This window comes from Erpetoichthys calabaricus, chromosome 6 (genome assembly GCF_900747795.2).
Source record: "Erpetoichthys calabaricus chromosome 6, fErpCal1.3, whole genome shotgun sequence".
Lineage (NCBI taxonomy): Eukaryota > Metazoa > Chordata > Cladistia > Polypteriformes > Polypteridae > Erpetoichthys > Erpetoichthys calabaricus.
This window is the reverse complement of record NC_041399.2, coordinates 120515242-120538303: the sequence shown is the minus strand read 5'-3', so window position 1 is coordinate 120538303 and position 23062 is coordinate 120515242. Positions and strand designations below refer to the sequence as shown.

At 42.2% G+C, this 23062-nt stretch overlaps 1 protein-coding gene across 6 annotated transcripts in view; it reads right to left on the bottom strand.

Moving 5' to 3' along the window:
* asic1c (acid-sensing (proton-gated) ion channel 1c) overlaps positions 1-23062 on the bottom strand; it is a 1328607-nt gene that overhangs the window by 379222 nt on the left and 926323 nt on the right. For 3 of the 6 annotated variants that reach the window (XM_051928825.1, XM_051928823.1, XM_051928822.1), the window contains exon 1: positions 21835-22402. The exons of the other annotated variants lie outside the window; for them this stretch is intronic. In XM_051928825.1, the coding sequence (XP_051784785.1) occupies positions 21835-22362 (528 nt within the window). In that variant the 5' untranslated portion in view covers positions 22363-22402. Of the gene's footprint in view, positions 1-21834; positions 22403-23062 lie in introns of those variants that run through there. 6 annotated transcript variants of the gene reach the window in all.

Genomic DNA, 23062 nt, shown 5'->3' with positions numbered 1-23062 from the left:
TTTCAGTTTCTAATGTTAAATTGAAAAGTTGAAAATTACTTAATTTGCCAATTGCAAGTTAATGACAGTGTGGTCAAGTATCCATATGAAGTATATTATGAAGCAGTAAGATTTACTGTCAGATACTGTTTATGTTAGCATTTGAAGTTGCAATTCAAGAAAAATACATCACACAAAAGTGTGTTAAGATGAACTTTATTGTGTAATGAATAAGGTTTGAGACAAATATTCATTATTTGGTGGAGACAAAATGAACAAAATCAATAACATAATGTAGTTAAGAATTATTTAGATTTATTTCTTTTAAGCTATCTTAAGAGATTTTGGGGGTCGCAAACCACTGCATATGTTAGTTACAGTATTAAGATGGGAAAAGACATGGAATGAGCCTGTGGGGCTGTATTGGCGGTAGCATTGCTAAGGTTCTATAAGGCATTAAATTATGTTGGAGTTAATTCCACATTTGACCTAAAAAGAAACTTTTGAAAGAAGGCTATATTGCTGCTTCCTACATGGACATACTGAACACTGGGACAAAAATGATTTCATGGAAAGAGGCAAATTAAAAAGTAAACAAAGAAAGAGAGAGAGGGTATGAAAATGGAGCAAATTATATTTTGTTAAGTGATTGTATTTAGATTTTTACATGCTTGTTATTAATTTCATTTCATGTTATAAAAGATTTCAACATTATTTAATGTTTCTGTCATTCATTTGTAAGTATCATAATGGCACACAGAGGAACCACATATTAATAGCAGTATATAAGAATATATACTGTACAAAGTAACACAACACTTCTACAAAGACACACTGACCCAAAATTCAAAAAACAATAATAACCTAAGGTATATGAAAAAAATCATTTAATGTATTAATAATATATGAGTACCAAGCAGATACCAAAAAGACAATAAACAAAGTACTTATCATTCCCTAAATGACTGTGGCCAGTGAACACAAACATTCCAGTCAATTTCTGTATGGAATCTACTATTAATTGTTGCTCTTTCCAGGAAGTCTGATCATGAAATTGATCTTCTGAAATCTTTCCAAACAGCATACTTCGATTAGAATTTATTCCCTTGAAATTATATGAGAACAGAGCACCATGTTTGTTTTTTATTGGAGCTGGTACACACATCTTTCTTTCAGTACTTACGGCAAATGGAAAAAGCCAACTCACATCTTTATAAAAAATATAAAATGCTTTTGTTGTTCCCTTAAGTGATATACAGTAAATGCAAATTTAAGGTTTTAAGTTTGACTGAGAAGCAGTGAGAAATAGATTTCCACCTTATAGCAATGGCATTCACAGAAAACCAGTTAAATCTGGGAGATATAGAGATCTTGCAGTTTTATAACATTAACCTATAGTTATCTGTTAATCTGTTTTTGCATGTTATTTGGATAGTATAAATATCCACATGTACTATATATGTCAAAAGTAAAGAATGATGGACAGTGTGCATATTTTGTCACAAACAGCCAGAAAAAGCCATGAGTTGCTTTATTACAGATAGGAAACATACACGTGTATAATGCAAATAACAGACAAAGTTCATTTAAAATGTGTTATGTCAATGATCCTATCTGAATAAAAGAAGTGATCTGTATGATTTCTTCATTCTGCCATGCTGAATTAACAAAAGCATATGGAGACTCCAAATGTAGGTGCAAGTAAAGGATGGCCATGTTTAGAATTGCATGTATAATGATGGCCAAAGACTCTTCTCTACTTACTGAGTATTTTTCGCAAAATTTGGTGCCTTGGCAACTCCAGATACTTTCACATTACACCATGCGGAATCTGGCTAAATGTGTGGATATTTCAGGAACTGTTGGTGAGTGTTATTTAAAAATGTATATTGGGCTTTTGCAGATTTGAAATCTGCAGTCAATTATAATAAACAGGGTTTAGATAGGGAACTACATTGGAGTTCAAGTCCCTAATGTCTTCCCATGCCTGAGGATTCAAGTCCCTACTTGATTGAGTAAAAAAAAGAGATAATATAAAAACTCTAATTGAGACCTCTTCTCTACCTAAGCGAGAGCGTACACGATCTTAGGAATTCATTGAGATGCACTGGTGATTGCTGGTGTAGTATGAATGGTGCCACATGTCTACTGACCTGTGTGGCCTCTTGTGTATTGACCTTAAGTGTGAAAGGGTTCAAATTTTAACCCTCCCAGTCTATTGCTTTCTTGAGCTTAAGACCATGGTCCTCCCCAGATAGTGTGCCAGAGCCGTGTGAGAATATCACTTTCAGGAATTTGCCAGAGATGCCGGTGGCAGTTGTGCATTTTAGAAAGAAAGTTCCCAGTTCTGAACCCAGGGACTTGCTGGGGGATTTCCCCAGAATTCACTCTTGGCAAGGCAAATGGTCTCAACAGTATGTAGTGGGAGATGTCCCACCTTGGAAAATAACCAGCACACTATTTGAGTACTCACAAAAGACAATACATTAATAAATAAAATAGGGGGGAGTACCTACGGAGTTCAAGGCCCTAATTCAGGACTCCCTAATAAAGACAAAAAAGAGGAGGTTGGACCTCCCAGTAAAATATAAAGACATAAAAATATGCGCTAAAATAACAAAGACAAAAAAAAGATTATAAAGGGTAGAGGTTCCAAGTACTTCTGCTAATAGTGCACAGAGGCCAGCTAAAAGATGAAAGAAGAAGAAGAAAACTATGCAGAAAGAAAAATAAGACAAAAGAAAATTAATAGGCTAAGATAAGAAAGTAGGACTTTTTTACAGGGACTACAGCTGTGTATGTCTTCTGAGTTATTATTACACTTGTCATAGTATTGAATTAAAAAAAAAAAATAAAGAAGGAAACATACTCACAAGTGAGGAGGGTGTGTTGAGCAGATGGAAAGAGTACTTTGAGAGGCTGATGAATGAAGAGAATGAGAAAGAGAAGAGGTTGGATGATGTGGAGATAGTGAATCAGGAAGTGCATTGGATTAGCAAGAAGGAAGTAAGGACAACTATGAAGAGGATGAAAAATGTAAAGGCCTTTGGTCCAGATGACATACCTGTGGAAGCATGGAGGTGTTTACGAGAGATGGCAGTGGAGTTTTTAACCAGATTGTTTAATGGAATCTTGGAAAGTGAGAGGATGCTTGAAGAGTGGAGAAGAAATGTACTGGTGCCGATATTTAACAATAAGGGGGATGTGCAGGACTGTAATAACTACAGGGGGATAAAATTGATGAGCCACAGCATGATGTTAAAGAGTAGTGGAAGCTAGGTTATGAAATGAGGCGATGATTAGTGAGCAGCAGTATGGTTTCATGCCAAAAAAGAGCACCACAGATGCGATGTTTGCTCTGAGGATGTTGATGGAGAAGTATAGAGGAGGCCAGAAGGAGTTGCATTGCGTCTTTGTGGACCTGGAGGAAGCATATGACAGGGTGCCTCAAGAGGAGCTGTGGGATTGTATGAAGAAGTTGGGAGTGGCAGAGAAGTACATAAGAGTTGTACAGGATATGTACGATGGAAGTGTGACAGTGGTGAAGTCTGCAGTAGGAGTGAAGAATGCATTCAAGGTGGAGGTGGGATTATATCAAGGATCGGCTCTGAGCCCTTGCAATGGTGCTGGACAGGTTGACAGACGAGATTAGACAGGTGTCCCCGTGGACTATGATGTTTGCTGATGATATTGTGATCTGTAGCGATAGTAGGGAGCAGGTTGAGGAGAATGAAGGTCAGTAGGAACAAGACAGAATACATGTTTGTAAATGAGATGGAGGTCAGTGGAATGGTGAGGATGCAGGGAGTAGAGCTGGTGAAGGAGGATGAGTTTAAATACTTGGGATCAACAGTACAGAGTAATGGGGATTGTGGAAGAGATGTGAAAAAGAGAGTGCAGGCAGGGTGGAATGGGTGGAGAAGAGTGTCAGGAGTAATTTGTGACAGACGGGTATCAGCAAGAGTGAAAGGGAAGATCTACAGGACGGTAGTGAGACCAGCTACAGTATGTTATATGGGTTAGAGACGGTGGCACTGACCAGAAAGCAGGAGACAGAGCTGGAGGTAGCAGAGTTAAAGATGCTAAGATTTGCACTGGGTGTGACGAGGATGGATAGGATTAGAAATGAGTACATTAGAGGGTCAGCTCAAGTTGGACAGTTGGGACACAAAGTCAGAGAGGCAAGATTGTGTTGGTTTGGACATGTGCAGAATAAAGATGCTGAGTATATTGGGAGAAGGATTCTAAGGATAGAACTGCCAGGGAAGAGGAAAAGAGGAAGGCCTAAGCAAAGGTTTATGGATGTGGAGAGAAAGGACATACAGGTGATGGGTGTAACAGAACAAGATGCAGAGGACAGAAAGATATGGAAGAAGATGATCTGCTGTGGCCACCCCTAATAGAAGTAGCCAAAATAAGAAGAAGAAGTCATTGTAGTGAATTCTGTTAAGTAGGAACTCAGAATCAGATTTGCCAACTAGCTTACGGGGTAATTAAAAGGATAAAAAAAACTGGTAAAAAACAACTTACTAATTTACGCAAATCAGAAAAATGTAAAGCAGAATGTTTTAACAGTATCAGTGCTTGTGAAGCCAGTACATGCAGAGGCCAAATCAAAACTAAAGGGAGGTTAGTAAAAAGAGCAGTTGAAAACAGTTGAATTATTTGAGAAAAATGTTCAGTAGATTGTTAATGATTCAAATGTGCAGATGCAGCAGCCTTTGTCCAGTGTTCTGCTGCCAACATGGGGTGAGGTTGGGGTTGGTGGGGAGTTTTATCCTTTTCTAGTTGGTGTTTTTGATGACAACAGTAAGTGTTTAGAGCATAACAGGAAGTGGACTAATGGTGAAGTAGGAATTATGTCAAGATGGAAGATACTATTAACATACTGTAATGGGGGGATTGATTAGCTAGACACTTGAAATAAACATTTAATTAAGTTGCACACATGAGAAAAGCGTGTAGCAAACAAGTGAGAAAGACTGAGAACACTTTGAGACTGAAAGTATGTTAGAAACGAATGAAAGATAAACATGCTGTTTTAGGTGTTTTATAAGGTGACATGTTTGAGTAAAAATGTTGCAAGTGATTAAATGTGTTAAAAGAATGCGGAGTGTGTTTGAAAATGTCATATTATGCATAAGAAAATATGTGAACAGGATTTCTTTGTCTGAAATGAACTAGTATTGAACTGATTGTTAAAGCAATTGCTGAAAATACAGTATATTGCACACTAGAAATATCTAGTATAAATTACCAGAGCTCTGAATTCATTTAGCTTAAAGTATTATGCGTTTTGAGTATGTATAATATTTGGAATAATGAAAATGTCTCCATTTTTGCTTAAAACATCTTTCCTTCAAGCCCTAATCAAGTTTTAAGGAAAATGTTATTTAGATAATAACAAAATACAAAAGCGACACTTTCTTTCAAGAATAAAAATGCTACAAGTTGTTGTGTCTGTATGTCAGAATGGGTGCTTTTTGAAAGTACAGATGCTCAGGTTTTGTTTATGTGAATTGTATATGTAAAGTATGTATATAAGGACACTGTTTAATTGGCTAATTTTTAGATAAAATATTTATGGTGGCATGGAGGTACAGTGAATTTGGTTGAATTTCTGCCTTGCAATAAGAAAATTCAATTTACAGTTTATACATCACAGTCACCTTGTAAATATGCATATGTGAAAGCACCTTGAATGCTGCCCTGAAACATCTGTATGTGGAGGGTGCTAATCAACTTCATACATATGCAATCACAATGCTGCAGAACTTCATTGGCCGGTAGAGCAGCCTTCCTCCTGACACATCAAGAACCTGCCACCTGTATTCAAGATTATTTGACTGTGTTCCACAACTGACAAAACAAGATCATTCTTGGCATTACAGAGCCTCTCCTCCATATTTTGGGGGTCTAATAAAGGCATAAGGCACCAATGTCTGAGCGGGTAGCCACTATCACCTGGCACATGTAATGATGCAATTTCTTTTACAATTAAGAGTACCGGTCATATGAAACACTGAAAGTTACCTTACCAACAAGCCATTCACCATGTACAGTACCATCATGTCAGCAAAAACTACTTTGCCTCAAACATAAATGAATCACAGGCTGAACCAAGACATTGAGACACAAAGTTTGCCAGCCACATCATGGCATCAGAGATGACTTGTGCATTATGAGAATGTAACTACTTATAGTCAAAAAAACAGCTTCATTCTCACAAGGTGCCCTTATTGCAAATACATGTGATTTATAATGCTCTGATTATGTTAGGAGAACTAGAAACTGCTGCAAATTACCATTTTATATTAACAAAAACATGTCTTATGTACTGTATGTGCAACAACACCATACAAAATCTGCGGATTTTAAATGTAAGCATATGTGAATAAATATCGCAGATTTTTCACTGCTTCACGGATGTCTGCGGTCTACAGTACGTGTGCTTCCTCAGTTGATTTGCCCATTTGAATTCAAACAAGGGACGCATTTGAATTCAAACAAGGGACGCTATTGGCGGATGGCTGAGAAGCTACCCAATCAGAGCACGCGGTTAAGTTCCTGTGTGCTGCTGATTGGCTCAGCGACAGAGTGCTGCATTAACCAGGAAGTCTAATCTCACTCATTCAGCATTAACGTGCTACTGCTTCAGGAGCCGTATCCAAGCGCCAACAGAAGATGCAAATAATTGCAGAAAAGGTAAAAGTTTTGGATATGTTGAAGGAAGGAAACAGCTACACCGCTGCAGGACACCATTACAGCATCAATGAGTCCACGATTCTTTTTATTTAAAAAGGAGGAAAAGCATATAAGATCTACGGCCGCAGTGTCCTTTAACCAGGGCGCAAAACGAGTTGCAAGTTGACGTGATAAGGCAGTAGTCTGGATGGAATTTGCTTTAGGGATTTGGATTGAAGACTGCCGGAAGGAGAACAACGGCGGTGCTAAATAGTCGCCTGAAGAGGCTCCTTTAGAAGAGCTGTAACGCTATCCTTTGTTGTGCAGTAAAATTAAACTCATCGTTATCGGACAAGTCGTCGTGTCATTGTTGGTGAGTAACCATAATTAATTATTTACGTACAGTACTTATTACATGTACATAGTTTAGAGTCACTGTACACACATTTTACTGTATACAATTTTTCTTGCATTTTACGTATTTATTGCTGGTGGCCTGTCTGTCGTAATGGCTGTAACATATGTGATATCGGAGACGCTTGATATCTTTAAAATAATATTTAGGTTTTACTGTATGTAAACTGTGTTTACATACATAATTTCAACGAATCTTACCTAATATCTAAGAGAATACAAAGGGTTTATGCTGTATAATTGTGCGTGAAATGTTTATAATAGTGTGGGAGAGTTTATAAGGGCTTAAAATATATAAAAATAACCATATTAACATATGGTTTCTACTTCGCGGATTTTCTTATTTCGCGGGTGGCTCTGGAACGCACCCCCCGCGATGGAGGAGGGATTACTGTACTCCATTCAAAGGCCAATTGGTAGGAAAGAAAACTAGACTGAAGATAAGCTGAGAGCTGCCCATGGAGGCAAGATGCACTGCCACTTAGGCTGTGGAGAGAGGAGAACCTTCCAGAAGGACAACCATCTCTGCAGCAATCCACCAATCAGGCCTGTATGGTAGAGTGGCCAGACAGAAGCCACTCCTTAGTAAAAGGCACATGGCAGCCCGCCTGGAGATTGCCAAAAGGCACCTGAAGGACTGTCAGACCATGAGAAAGAAAATTCTCTGGTCTGATGAGACAAAGATTGAACTCTTTGGTGTGAATGCCAGGTGTCACGTTTGTAGGAAACCAGGCACCACTCATCACCAGGCCAATACCATCCCTACAGTGAAGCATGGTGGTGGCAGCATCATCCTGTGGGGATGTTTTTCAGTGGCAGGAACTGGGAGACTAGTCAGGATAAAGGGAAAGATGACTGCAGCAATGTACAGAGACATCCTGGATGAAAACCTGCTCCAGAGTGCTCTTGACCTCAGACTGGGGCGATGGTTCATCTTTCAGCAGGACAACGACCCTAAGCACATAGCCAAGATATCAAAGGAGTGGCTTCAGGACAACTCTGTGAATGTCCTTGAGTGGCCCAGCCAGAGCCCAGACTTGAATCCGATTGAACATCTCTGGAGAGATCTTAAAATGGCTGTGCATCGACGCTTCCCATCCAACCTGATGGAGCTTGAGAGGTGCTGCAAAGAGGAATGGGCGAAACTGGCCAAGGATAGGTGTGCCAAGCTTGTGGCATCATATTCAAAAAGACTTGAGGCTGTAATTGTTGCCAAAGGTGCATCGACAAAGTATTGAGCAAAGGCTGTGAATACTTATGTACATGTGATTTTTATTTTTAATAAATTTGCAAAAACCTCATGTAAACTTTTTTCACGTTGTCATTATGGGGTGTTGTGCGTAGAATTCTGAGGAAAAAAATGAATTTAATCCATTTTGGAATAAGGCTGTAACATAACAAAATGTGGAAAAAGTGATGCGCTGTGAATACTTTCCGGATGCACTGTATAATGTATTTATTAGACTATTTTTTATAATTAGAATAAAAACACTCTAATGTTTAACTTACAAAGGAGCAGAACCTCAGTTCTCAATAGGCAATAGTGTGATGCAGTAACTACCCTGAAGGCATTTTAAATGATAAATAGAGGAGCAGAACCTCAGTTCTCAATAGGCAGTAGTGTGATGCAGTAACTACCCTGAAGGCATTTTAAATGATAAATAGAATTTGAATTTGGAATTATGTCTGTTTAGATTTACAAGTATTCGGTACAAAACGTAGATTTCTATCAACTTTTGGGCTATTTCTATTAACTAGAAGCGGTACTTTACCTTTTATTCATGTAGCTGCAGAGTCCAATTTATTCAACTTCAATTTATTCCGTTGCGCTCCGCCAATACCAAAACTATCGCATGGGAATTTTCCAGAGTGGGAATACCCAAAGAAGTCCTCACGGACCAGGGTACTCCCTTTACCTCGGATACGTTCAGGGAAGTGGCCAAGTTACTACGCATTAAGCATCTTAAGACGTCTGTTTACCATCCCCAGACCGACGGCTTAGTCAAACGATTTAACCAGATGCTTAAGCAAATGCTTCGCAAGGTAGTCAGCGCGGACGGTAGGAACTGGGATCAACTTTTGCCCCTCATGCTTTTTGCATATCGGGAAGTACCCCAAGCTTCCACCGGCTTTTCCCCGTTTGAGTTACTGTATGGACACCAACCCCGGGGACTTTTGGACATAGTCAAAGAAGGATGGGAGGAGGAGGCCCTCCCATCTACTAATATTGTAGAGTATATCGCGCAACTGCGGGATAGACTGGCACACATCAGGCTACTCCTCAAAGACCACATGATACGTGCTCAAGCAGCGCAGGCGCGGTGTTACAATAAAAACTCCGCCCTCAGAGAATTTCAGCCTGGGGATCGGGTGATGGTGCTCGTACCCCCCTCCCACTCCAAATTATTGGCCCATTGGCTGGGGCCGTACGAGGTTATCGAGAGAAAGGGGCTGGTTGACTATTTGGTCCGACAGCAGAATCGCCGCCCACGCGAAACGGTGTATCATGTGAACTTGCTAAAGCCGTGGAGAGTTCGGGATGAGGCCCCGCTCTCCGATACATCCCTCTCCCTTTTCTCAAATAAAATGCATCTTAACCTCGGTCCGGATTTGTCACCATCCCAACGGCAGGAGCTGGAACAGACTATCCTAGCCGTCCCCGAAGTGGTGAGCGAGACACCTGGCCGCACCTCGCTGATTGAGCACGACATCAGGACGGACCCCGGGGTGGTAGTCAGGGAAAGAGCCTATCGCCTCCCGGAGGCAAAACGCGCGGAGGTCGAATTGGAGATCCAGTGGATGCTGGACTTGGACGTCATTGAGGAAAGTCACAGCCTGTGGTCCAGTCCTATCGTCTTCGTTTCTAAGCCCGACGGCTCATGGAGATTTTATAATGACTTTAGGCGTCTGAATCAGGTCTCCAAGTTCGACGCCTACCCTATGCCCCGGGTGGATGACCTTATTGAGCGTTTAGGTATGGCTCAATACTAGACTACTCTTGACATGACCAGAGGGTACTAGCAAATTCCCTTAACGGCATCCGCAAAAGAGAAAACTGCCTTCAGTACCCCTAGCGGACATTGGCACTATAAGGTCCTCCCATTTGGGCTGCACGGGGCACCCGCAACCTTCCAACATCTGGTAGACAGAGTGCTACGGCCCCACCAGTCCTACTGTGCCGCCTACCTGGATGACGTCGTCATCTATTCCGGCACCTGGGAGGAACATATCGTGCAGGTGTATGCTGTCCTAGCCACGCTAGCGAAAGCCGGTCTCTGTATAAACCCTCATAAATGTTTTTTCGGGTTGAAAGAGGCCAAATATTTAGGCTACCTAGTGGGGCGGGGACGGGTGAAGCCACAATGCTCCAAAGTTAAAGACATCCTGGAATGGCCCCGTCCGAGTACCAAGAGACAGGTGCAAGCTTTCTTAGGATTGGCGGGGTATTACCGCCGGTTCGTACCCCGTTTCTCTGAAAGGGCAGCACCCTTGACTAACTTTACAAAGAAAGGGGCTCCGTTGTACGTGGTTTGGGATCCTACAGCAGAACAGGCATTCAGTGACCTAAAGGCGGCCCTAACCTCGGCACCAATATTAAAGACGTCTGATTTTTCTCTCCCATTTATTCTCCAGACCGATGCTTCGGACACAGGCCTAGGCGCAGTGCTGAGCCAAAGTATCGATGGTGTCGAACACCCCGTCTTCTACCTGAGCCGGAAACTGCTGGACCGGGAGACCAGGTATGCGGCAGGGGAGAGGGAAGCCTTGGCCATCAAGTGGGCGGTAACACATCTGAGGTACTATCTGTTGGGCCGGGAGTTCACCCTGGTAACGGACCATGCAGTGGATGGCTCTACACAAGGAGTCGAATCCCCGGTTCACCAGGTGGTTTTTGGACCTTCAGCCATACAAGTTTACCGTCACTTATCGTCGTGGTAACCTTCAGGCCAATGCCGACGCCCTCTCCCGGGTTCACGACCTCTCGGTCCGGTCCGCCCGCCCCGATGGGGCTGGGCTGAGGGGGGGGCCATGTCACACACACGCGCATGGGGAGCCGCAGAACGACCCAGGAAGTAGCGCGAAACCGAAAGCCGTAAGGGACTGGCAGGACACTGGACAAAACATTACCTGCCTTCTCCCAGTATGTGGACTGTAACACTTGGGGAAATAAGACTATTGATTTACTGTATGCAAATGTTAAAGACGCATACAGCGCCACCCCACTGCCTGCGCTTGGGAAAGCAGATCATAACCTGGTTCTGCTTCAGCCTCACTACAAACCAAGAGTGAGGGTCCTACCTACAACCACACGCTCATTCAGGAAGTGGTCCTCGGAGGCAGAGAAGGCTCTGAGAGAATGCTTTGGAACTACAGACTGGGATATCCTGCAGGGATCACATAGTGAGAACACTGAGGAGGTTGTTGACTCCACTTCCGACTACATCAACTTCTGTATGGACATTGTAGTTCCAGTAAGAACTGTACGCTGCTATGCTAACAACAAGCCATGGATTACAAGTGACATCAAGGGCCTTTTGAACCAGAAGAAAAGGGCTTTTAAAAGCGATGATCAGCATGAGCTCAAGCGCGTGCAGAAGGAACTCCGAGTCCAGCTCAGGGCGACGAAGGAGCAGTATAGGAGAAAGCTGGAGCAGAAGTTGCAGAATAACAGCATGAAGGAAGTGTGGGATGGGATGAAGATCATCAATGGCTGCAGCTCGAAGTGGGGTGCCACCATCGAGAGAGACGTGAAGAGAGCAAACCAAATGAACAACTTCTTTAACAGGTTTGACCACCCTAATCCACTCTCACTCTCACCTTGGAGTACTGCACTCTCCACACATCCTTCTGCTGATACCAGAATAGGAGAGACATCCCCACCCACAATTACAACAGCGCAGGTGAGCAGAGAGCTGAGGAGACTTCGTGCCAGCAAAGCAGCGGGTCCAGATGGAGTATCGCATCGGAGTCTGTGCATCGGAGCTGGGGGGTCATCTACAGCTCATCTTGAACCTGGGCCTGGAACAGGGGAGAGTCCCACGGCTTTGGAAAACATCTTGCATTACCCCAATCCCAAAGGTATCACGTCCTAGTGAGCTGAATGACTTCCGGCCTGTTGCTCTGACATCACATGTGATGAAGACCATGGAGAGGCTGCTGCTTCACCACCTGAGGCCACAGGTTCAACACGCCCTCGACCCTCTGCAGTTTGCATATCAGGAGAAGGTAGGAGCAGAGGATGCCATCATCTATATGCTACACCGATCCCTCTCCCACTTGGACAGAGGCAGTGGTGCTGTAAGAATTATGTTTCTAGACTTCTCTAGCACCTTCAACACAATCCAACCTCTGCTCCTTAGGGACAAGCTGACAGAGATTGGAGTAGATTCATACCTGGTGGCATGGATCGTGGACTATCTTAAAGACAGACCTCAGTATGGGCGTCTTGGGAACTACACGTCTGACATTGTGGTCAGCAACACAGGAGCACCACAGGGGACTGTACTTTCTCCGGTCCTGTTCAGCCTATATACATTAGACTTCCAATACAACTTGGAGTCCTACCACGTGCAAAAGTTCGCTGACGACACTGCTATCGTGGGCTGCATCAGGAGTGGGCAGGAGGAGGAGTATAGGGACCTAATCAATGACTTTGTTAAATGGTGCGACTCAAACCACCTACACCTGAACACCAGCAAAACCAAGGAGCTGGTGGTGGATTTTAGGAGGCCCAGACCCCTCCTGGACCCCGTGATCATCAGAGGTGACTGTGTGCAGATGGTGCAGACCTATAAATACCTGGGAGTGCAGCTGGATGATAAATTAGACTGGACTGCTCTGCTGTGTAAAAAAGAACAGAGCTGGTTATACTTCCTTAGAAGGCTAGCGTCCTTCAACATCTGCAATAAGCTGCTGCAGATGTTCTATCAGACAGTTGTGGCGAGCACCCTCTTCTACGCGGTGGTGTGCTGGGGAGGCAGTATTAAGAAGAAAGACGCCTCACACCTGGACAAACTGGTGAGGAAGGCACGCTCTATTGTTGGCATGGAGCTGGACAGTTGAACATCTGTGGCAGAGCGACGGGCACTAAGCAGGCTCCTATCAGTTATGGAGAATCCACTGCATCCACTAAACAGTGTCATCTCCAGACAGAAGAGCAGCTTCAGAGACAGACTGCTGTCACTGTCCTGCTCCACTGACAGACTGAGAAGATCGTTCCTCCCCCAAACTATGCGACTCTTCAATTCCATCCGGGGGGGGGGAGGGTAAACGTTAACATTATACAAAGTTATTGTCTGTTTTTACCTGCATTATTATCAATCTTTAATTTAATATTGTTATGAGTATGCTGCTGCTGGAATATGTGAATTTCCCCTTGGGATTAATAAAGTATCTATCTATCTATCTATCTATCTATCTATCTATCTATCTATCTATCTATCTATCTATCTATCTATCTATCTATCTATCTATCTATCTATCTATCTATCCAATTGAATTTAGGTTGAAAAGGATTTACAAATCATTGTATTCTGTTTTTATTTACGTTTTACACAACGTCCCAACTTCATTGGAATTGGGGTTGCATATCTCAACCAATGTATATATTTGAACGGATGTATTCAAACCAATGTATATAACTGAACGGATGTATCTCAACCAATGTATATATATCACAACGGATCTATGCAAATCAATTTATGTATATGTCAACCAATGTATCTAAACCAATGTATATATCTGACTGGATGTATTCAAACTGATGTATATATCTCAACCAATGTATATATTTGAACCGATATATATATCTGAACGGCCCCTCATAATATATATATATATATATATATATATATATATATATATATATATATATATATATATATATATATATATACTGTACCCTCACTCATTCATTCACTCATCAACAAAATACTATTCCCCATTTGGTTAAGAAGCTGTAATTAAGCAAGATGGTACATTTAGGGCAGTATGTACAGTCACACACGTGCGCTTAGGAGGCAGTCAACAAGCCCTAAGGTGAGTGATGTTATAAGAGATAAAGGGTCAATTGCATGTACTAATGCCTGTCTCTCTCCATCAACAGAACTAAAGAAGAGAAATAATAACTCACCTTCAGTATTTCCAGTAATCCAAAATGACCACCATTCCACAATCCTGTTTCCATATTCTAGCGATGATGTCACTTCTGGCTCTACCGAGATGACGTTACTTCCAGTCCTTCAATAATGACATAATTTCCAGGAACCTAATTTTGATGTTATTTCCTGTAATCTCATTTCCTGCCACCATTTTTTTATAAAAACACCTTGTTTTCACTGCTCAGTGTTAAATGGTTTGTTTTTTTGATCCATTTTGCGCTTTTTTTGCATATTGTCCACAGACATTATACAGGGTTATTCTCCAACTCTTTTTGAGACTTCCTGAGTCGTTTATTATACCACAGTATGTAATATATGTGCTAAGAAAGGACATTTCACTATACAGTATCCATATTGCCAGATATCCCTTATATATGGGACATGTCCCATATTTGATAATTTTGTCCCCTGTCCCTGACTGAACTTTCAGGGACACCCAAATGTCCCTATTTAGTTCATTTTCAAATTTTGTAATAAAAATATATTTTTACTACCTTGTTACGATACTTAGTTGTAACTTTACTTTCTTTTCTCAGATTCTCTTGATGAAAATAACCCAAATGTAATGAGGAAACTAGTGTTTGCTGCCTGTTTGCAACTTGTTCAGTTGCTATGGTTGGCTGAGGACAGCAACACTCTTACCGTTTTGCTTTCCAGCCATGCTGCTGTGCAGTTCTGTATCAGCATTGCAGCATACAGTGTCAACAAAGTGTGTTATAACTACTTGCCACAGCCCACTTTTTTTTATAACTGCCTGTATTAAATAATAATATTTCTCTGTTGTCTGTATTAAATAAATATTTTCAAATGATTTCACTTTTACAGAATTTTTTTTAGCTTATATTAAATAATTTTCAAATGATTTTACTTTTGTTTTCCTCATAACCCATTAAAATCCTTGCTTTAGGTTTTTAACTTATGACTCTACTTTTATATAATATATTGGTCTGGGTGTGTAGGGAGCATGTATAAATTGATATATGTAGTAATATAGAGAGAGATTTTAAGAGTGTCCCGTATTTCTAATTTTCTAATCTGGCAACCCTACCCCAACAACAAAAAAATGAAATACCCTCAAATCTCAAAAATGATTTGACTGATTTTATTGAAATGTGGTGACATTACAGAAAAGGAAAACTAACCAACATGCTTTTTTGTCAATAAACTTTTTTATTTGTCAATACTTATTAATATTAAGCTAACATAATGCCCTGTGCTGCACATGTTTTATGCAAACAAAAGATAGAGTAGAATCAACTGAAGGGTCAATCAGCAACACTAACCAATTAGTTGGACAAATGATAGAAGAAATGAGTGGTGTTCTGGGCAGAAAAAAAAGTGTTGCAATTACATTTGGTGTTTACAGTGAGATCTAGAATGGATGGAGAACGTTTGACAAAGCTCAAAGAAGATGCAAAGCTGTAGTTGGTTGGATAGCAAGCACTATAAAGCTGCAGTGAGGTTGTGAGGCACTGGGTGGGAATATTGGTTTTGTTTTGCTAGAAGAAAAAAGGGTGTGAGAGAGAAGTAGAGGTGGAAGTGGTGTCCTCAGATATAAAACAAGGCTGAACCAATGCAGTGGTGTGGTAGGGGCTTTAGAGACATTAGGGACATTACAGACATAACCTATTGATCCCAGCACATTATCTTTATCTCAATTATATAAATAATCAATAGTGGCAAGGCCCTGATTTTTTGTCCATCAGAAGTTTTTCTACGTGTAAGCATAAAGAATAACTACCAAAAAGCCTCTTGATTTCAAATGTTCTTAAGACATAAGGTATTAGTTGTGCTAAGTAATACCCTTCCAAAAGGAATGTTACTATATCAGTCTTTCATTAAATGGTGGACATTTTCTATACCTTCAAATGTTTCTCAGATTTAGTAAGTGAATTTTGTGAGGGCCAGATTCAATGTACCATGGTTTTAGATTACTTATAAGCTCAGACTAATGAAAATGAAGATAAGCTAATTAAAATTGTATACAAATTATTGAAAAATTCTTACCCAGGAGCAAACTGAATATTAATTATCCATCCATCCATTTTCCAACCCACTGAATCCGAACACAGGGTCACGGGGGTCTGCTGGAGCCAATCCCAGCCAACACAGGGCACAAGGCAGGGAACCAATCCCGGGCAGGGTGCCAACCCACCGCAGGACACACACAAACACACCCACACACCAAGCACACACTAGGGCCAATTTAGAATCACCAATCCACCTATTATTTATCCAAATAAAGAGTGTTATGCTTGACAAGAACAGGTTCAAGAACAACTATTTAACATTAACAGTTTTAACAGTTAAATGAAATTAAGTTTCATTTAAATGTTAATCATACATTATGTTCAACATAACAACTACACAATCACATTTTTCAGAGTTCCTGCAATAAAAAAATACACATTTTCTGCTTTTTATGACCAATCTAATGCACTTTCTGGAAAGTCAATATTGTTAATTTGAACTGTGATGAGGCTAATTTGTAAACAAAGACAAGAATGGATTACCCAAGCCAAGATTTTGTCAAAATTAGCTCAAGAACAGAAATACAGCAGTAAAAAAATTCTTATATCTTCAGTACTCATCAGGCTGAAATCAACTGCAGCACAGAGAGGCACCAACAAACTAGCATCTCAAACTCAAATATTTCAGCTAAAAATATATTCAGGTGCCTCTTCGGGCTGTGCCCGGCCGAGCCCCATGGGTACAAGTCCTGCCACCAGGTGCTCGCCATCGAGCCCCACCTCCTGGCCTGGCTCCAGAGGGGGGCCCCGGTGACCCGCGTCTGGGCAAGGGAAAACGCCATCCAAAGTTTTTAGTAATCATAGGGAGGTGGGCTCACCACCTATGGGAAGGGCCAAGGAGGTCGGGTGCAGTATGAGTTGGGTGGTGGCCGAAGGCAGGGACCTTGGCGGTCCGATCCTCGGCTACAGAAGCTGGCTCTTGGGGCGTGGAATGTCACCTCTCTGAAGGGGAAGGAGCCTGAGCTTGTGCGCGAGGTTGAGAGGTTCCGGCTAGATATAGTCGGGCTCACCTCGATGCACAGCTTGGACTCTGGAACCAATCTCCTTGAGAGGGGCTGGACTCTGTACCACTCTGGAGTTGCCCCCGGTGAGAGGCGCCGAGCGGGTGTGGGCATACTTATTGCCCCCCGACTTGGAGCCTATACATTGGGGTTTACCCCGGTGGACGAGAGGGTAGCCTCCCTTTGCCTTCGGGTGGGGGAACGAGTCCTAACTGTTGTTTGTGCGTATGCACCGAACAGCAGTTCGGAGTACCCACCCTTTTTGGAGTCCCTGGAGGGGGTGCTAGAGGGCATACCTTCTGGGGACTCCCTTGTACTGCTGGGAGACTTCAATGCTCACGTGGGCAATGACAGTGAAACCTGGAAGGGCGTGAATGGGAGGAATGGCCCCCCTGATCTGAACCCGAGTGGTGTATTGTTATTGGACTTCTGTGCTCGTCACGGATTGTCCATAACAAACACCATGTTCAAGCATAGGGGTGTTCATATGTGCACTTGGCACCAGGCCACCCTAGGCCTCAGTTCGATGATCGACTTTGTGGTCGTGTCATCGGACTTGCAGCCACATGTCTTGGACACTCGGGTGAAGAGAGGGGCGGAGCTGTCAACTGATCACCACCTGGTGGTGAGTTGGCTTCGATGGTGGGGGAGGATGCCGGTCAGGCCTGGTAGGCCCAAACATGTTGTGAGGGTCTGCTGGGAACGTCTGGCAGAGCCCCCTGTCAGAAGTAGCTGCAACTCCCACCTCCAGCAGAACTTCGACCATGTCCCGAGGGAGGATGGGCCATGTTCTGTGCCTCTATTGTTGAGGCGGCTGACCGGAGCTGTGGCCGTAAGATGGTCGGTGCCTGTCGTGGCGGCAATCCCCAAACCCGTTGGTGGACACCAGCGGTGAGGGATGCTGTCAAGATGAAGAAGGAGTCCTACCAGTCCCTTTTGTCCTGTGGGACTCTGGAGGCAGCTAATAGGTACCGGCAGGCCAAGCGGAATGCGGCTTTGGTGGTTGCTGAGGCAAAAACTCGGGCGTGGCAGGAGTTTGGGGAGGCCATGGAGAACGACTTTCGGATGGCTTCGAGGAGATTCTGGTCCACCGTCCGGTGTCTCAGGAGGGGGAAGCAGTGCAGTGTCAACACTGTATATGGTGGGGATGGTGCGCTGCTGACCTCGACTCGGGACGTTGTGGGTCGGTGGGAGGAGTACTTCGAAGACCTCCTGAATCCCACTAACATGCCTTCCAATGAGGAAGCAGAGCCTGGGGACTCGGGAGGTGGGCTCCCCCATCTCTGGGACTGAGGTCACTGAGGTGGTCAAAAAACTCCTTGGTGGCAGGGCCCCGGGGGTGGATGAGATATGCCCGGAGTTCCTCAAGGCTCTGGATGTTGTAGGGCTGTCTTGGTTGACACGTCTCTGCAACATCGCATGGACATGGAGAGGAGGGTCCGTCGAATAGTCGAACCTCGGATTCAGGAGGAACAGTGTGGTTTTCGTCCTGGTCGCGGAACAGTGGACCAGCTCTACACCCTTAGCAGAGTCCTGGAGGGTGCATGGGAGTTCGCCCAACCAGTCTACATGTATTTTGTGGACTTGGAAAAGGCGTTCGACCGTGTCCCTCTGGGAATCCTGTGGGGGGTGCTCCAGGAGTATGGGGTACCGGACCCCCTGATAAGGGCTGTTCGGTCCCTGTACAAACAGTACAGAGTTGGACTCCGCCAGGGCAGCCCTTTGTCACCGATTCTGTTCATAACTTTTATGGACAGAATTTCTAGGCGCAGCCAGGGTGTTGAGGGGATCCGGTTTGGTAGACTCAGGATTGGGTCACTGCTTTTTGCAGATGATGTTGTCCTGTTTGCTTCATCAGGCCGTGATCTTCAGCTCTCTCTAGATTGGTTCACAGCTGAGTGTGAAGCAGCTGGGATGGGAATCAGCGCCTCCAAATCCGAGACCATGGTCCTCAGCCGGAAAAGGGTGGAGTGCCTTCTCAGGGTTGGGAGCGAGTTCCTGCCTCAAGTGGAGGAGTTCAAGTATCTCTGGGTCTTGTTCACGAGTGAGGGAATAATGGAGCGTGAGATCGACAGGCGGATTGGTGCGGCGTCCGCAGTGATGCGGGCTCTGCATCGGTCTGTCGTGGTGAAAAAGGAGCTGAGCCGTAAGGCAAAGCTCTCAATTTACCAGTCGATCTATGTTCCTACCCTCACCTATGGTCATGAGCTGTGGGTAGTGACCGAAAGAACGAGATCACGAATACAAGCGGCTGAAATGAGTTTCCTCCGCAGGGTGTCTGGGCTCTCCCTTAAAGATAGGGTGAGAAGCTCAGTCATCCGGGAGGGGCTCAGAGTAGAGCCGCTGCTCGGGCATCTGATTAGGATGCCTCCTGGACGCCTCCCTGGTGAGGTGTTCCAGGCACGTCCAACCGGGAGGAGGCCCCGGGGAAGACCCAGGACACGCTGGAGGGACTATGTCTCCCGGCTGGCCTGGGAACGCCTCGGGATTCTCCCGGAAGAGCTAGAAGAAGTGGCCGGGGAGAGGGAAGTCTAGGTATCTCTGCTCAAGCTGCTGCCCCCGCGACCCGACCTCGGATAAGCGGAAGAAAATGGATGGATGGATGGATATATTCAGGTTGGGTGCTTTTAGAACTGAGGATTAACTTTTTTAAAGTAAGAGAATTTGATCAGTTGCGCACCCATCATAAAAGGTTTAGAGTATTCTGTGTCTGATCAGTGTGTTCATTTATGAGTTATATATTATATATTAAAAGCAAATGCAAGGCACTTTTTAATTATGGTTTACTCCTGATTGTATACACCCTATAGCATGTTCAATGCAGCCAATCCTTACAATGTTAAAGATAATTTTAAATACCAGTAGTTAATTGTAGCTGGAGTGAAGCAATTGTGAAGAAACACATTAGGGCCTGACAGCTTGCATTGCTGCCCTATAGCTAATACAAAATGATTTAGTTCAAATAAAAGTAGAAATTACAACTGTAAAATTCATGATCTTAGTTATGGAGTTTCTTTTTGAGTAAAGTTACATATGGCCTTGCCCCCTTTACCTTACAGAATTTGTTATTAATCAGGCATTATGAAAGTAAAATGGTTTTATTTGTGCTGGATAAAATATAAACCAATTTAGCATTTCAACTGATAAAATAAGCTTTGCAGCATACCAAGAATTCAAAATGCATATTGTCCAACACAATCGATTATAAACAGTTAATCTCTGATTTTACAAAAACAACTTTTTCCACAGACAAAGCGCCTCTGTTTTAATGGGACCCTCCAGGTATTGTAACTTTAGAAAACATTATGAAATTTCAGAAAAAATCAAACTTATTCACTCTGAGCTAAAGCACATGAAATAATTATTAAAGAGCCATATGTAATCTTTATAGCTGGAAGCAACAAAAGCAGCTGCTGGTTTGCTAAAATCATTCACAACAAAAATGTTTTCATTTACCATGTCTTTTTAGTTTCTTTATCTTGTTTTTACAATACATCTTTCGAAGATAAATTAAGATACTTGGTTACCTTTCAAATAAACTGAGACCACTTATCATGTTTGATTCTATTCACATGACCCAGGGCAAGGAAGATATTTATTTGTAGCATTCACATTATTGTTATATATAACACACCTAGTTAAATAAAATGAATATTAGATAAAATGAATAAAGAGTAAGTGTGAAAAGTCCCATAATACAATATAATTTTAAACTTATTAAACTGTTGAGGGTATTGTGCTCATACATAAAGAAATTCCATTAAAAAGACCAGTGCTCAGATACACTATGTCACCTCTATCTTTACTTAATAATTCTCTCCCTTTCACTCTACATGCCCAAACCACTTTATTCTGAATTTTCTCAGTGTAACACCTGTCTCTTCCACACCAATCCTTTCTCTTAACTTAGCCTTCATCTTCCTTTCACTCTAACACTCACATGCAAGTGATCTTTCTTATATCTGTTCTTCCCAGCTTTCCTTCATTTTCTGCCTTCATTGTTCACTGCTCATTCATAGAACTAACTATTCCTTGTATAGTTTTCATGACGTTTCCTCTTCAGTGACAGAGAACCTCCTTTAGGAAGCAGAATGATAGGCATTTCACAGAATTTCTTCCATGGACCTCTCATATCTAGCAATGCTGTAAATACATACTGCGTCGAAATGGATATTTCAGACTCACATATTATATAAATTGTACTTAAATAACTTTAACACATTCTTAGTATGGACAATATGACTGCTATGTTAAGTTAAGTTTTGATGTTTAATAATGGCAGTAATAATCTGCAATGAATATGGGTATCCAGAATTTTGTAAACTCTCTTCTGTGGTTAACTTACTTTCATTTACATAACAAGAATTTGTATGTATATATTGCATGTTTTTTTATTTGAAATCATCAGTAGATAATTACACAAAAAAACAAACAAAAAGCTAAATCCTTTGAAAAATATTACTATTTAATTGTTCCAATCTCTTACTTATTAAATTATAAAGCATTTTACAATTTCCCATTAATTTTCATTGCTTAACACTTTGTAATATTACTAGTTTAACTCACTGTTGTGAAGTTTTCTGCCTTGCACTCCTTTCCCCGATACTTGCAGTTTAGCAACATATCTTCAAGGTTATGGCTGGCTTTCGTCACAAACTGTGTCAGGTTGAATGTTTTACTTTGAATGAAATTATCCTTGGTAGCTGGCTGGCCAATTGCCTGGAGGAAATTGACATATTCTTCCTCAGGTACCCCAAACATTTTCCCCATCCAGCTCAAGTCATTTTGAGTTATCTGTGACTTTCTGTAGCTGTTGTAGTTGCAGAGAGTAATGGCTGGAAAAATCATGAGTGGGCTGTCCATCTCATCTAAAGTGGTGACATGGTGGTACGCTAGATAATAGATGATGCGATCTGCCACTTGATAAAGAAACATAGAGAGGGACAACAAAAATGCACAAGCCCAAAGCAGCCTTCGCACAGTTACTCCCCCAGGGAGGAAGATGTGATTTACTCCATGGAGAGTGCTGCCTCCTGCAAACACTGTGATGTCTGAAGGGCCTCGCTCTTCTTCTTCTGGTGTGGATGCCATCATATTCTGTACTTCAGCTTCTGCCTTACAGTCTGCTGCTTTGCTTCTCATTCTCCTTCAAAGGGCTGTGTAATGGCAGAAATGATGCTGATAGGCATGTGATAGAGTCAGATTTCCCAATTCTGCCCCTGGAAGCAGGAAGCAATGGATATAAAGAAGGTGGGGGTGGTTTTGAAGAATGAGAATGTCTGAGTAAAAAGGACAAAATAATGCTGATTGAGCTTATAGTGCAAAAGAAGGTTCTGGTGTAATCTTTCAACCAATGCGCTAGTAATTGAGACTGAATAAACAAATTGCAGAGTATCAAAACTACTTTTGTCCATCTGCATTGCTTAGCACTTTGTGGTATTGCTAGATTTAACTCACGGCTGTGAAATGTTATCTACATAATATAGATACACACATACATTACAGACTTATAAAAATATATTGATTGTAAAATGCAACAGAAAGCTTTATTATCTGGTGATATTCAGGACAATGCTAAATTAGCATTCATCTGAGAGTGTGCTTTGGTTAAATACATCTGAATTATTTAAGAGCATTATCTGAGAGCCATAATATTTTTGGAAAAGTGTTCTACTGTATTATTAATTAATCCACGATTTACTAGTGCTTATAATTGACAAAACCATTAATGCTCAGCATGGACAAACTAATAAATCCATATAGACAGTCATTTGGGTAAGATGTATTTCACTGA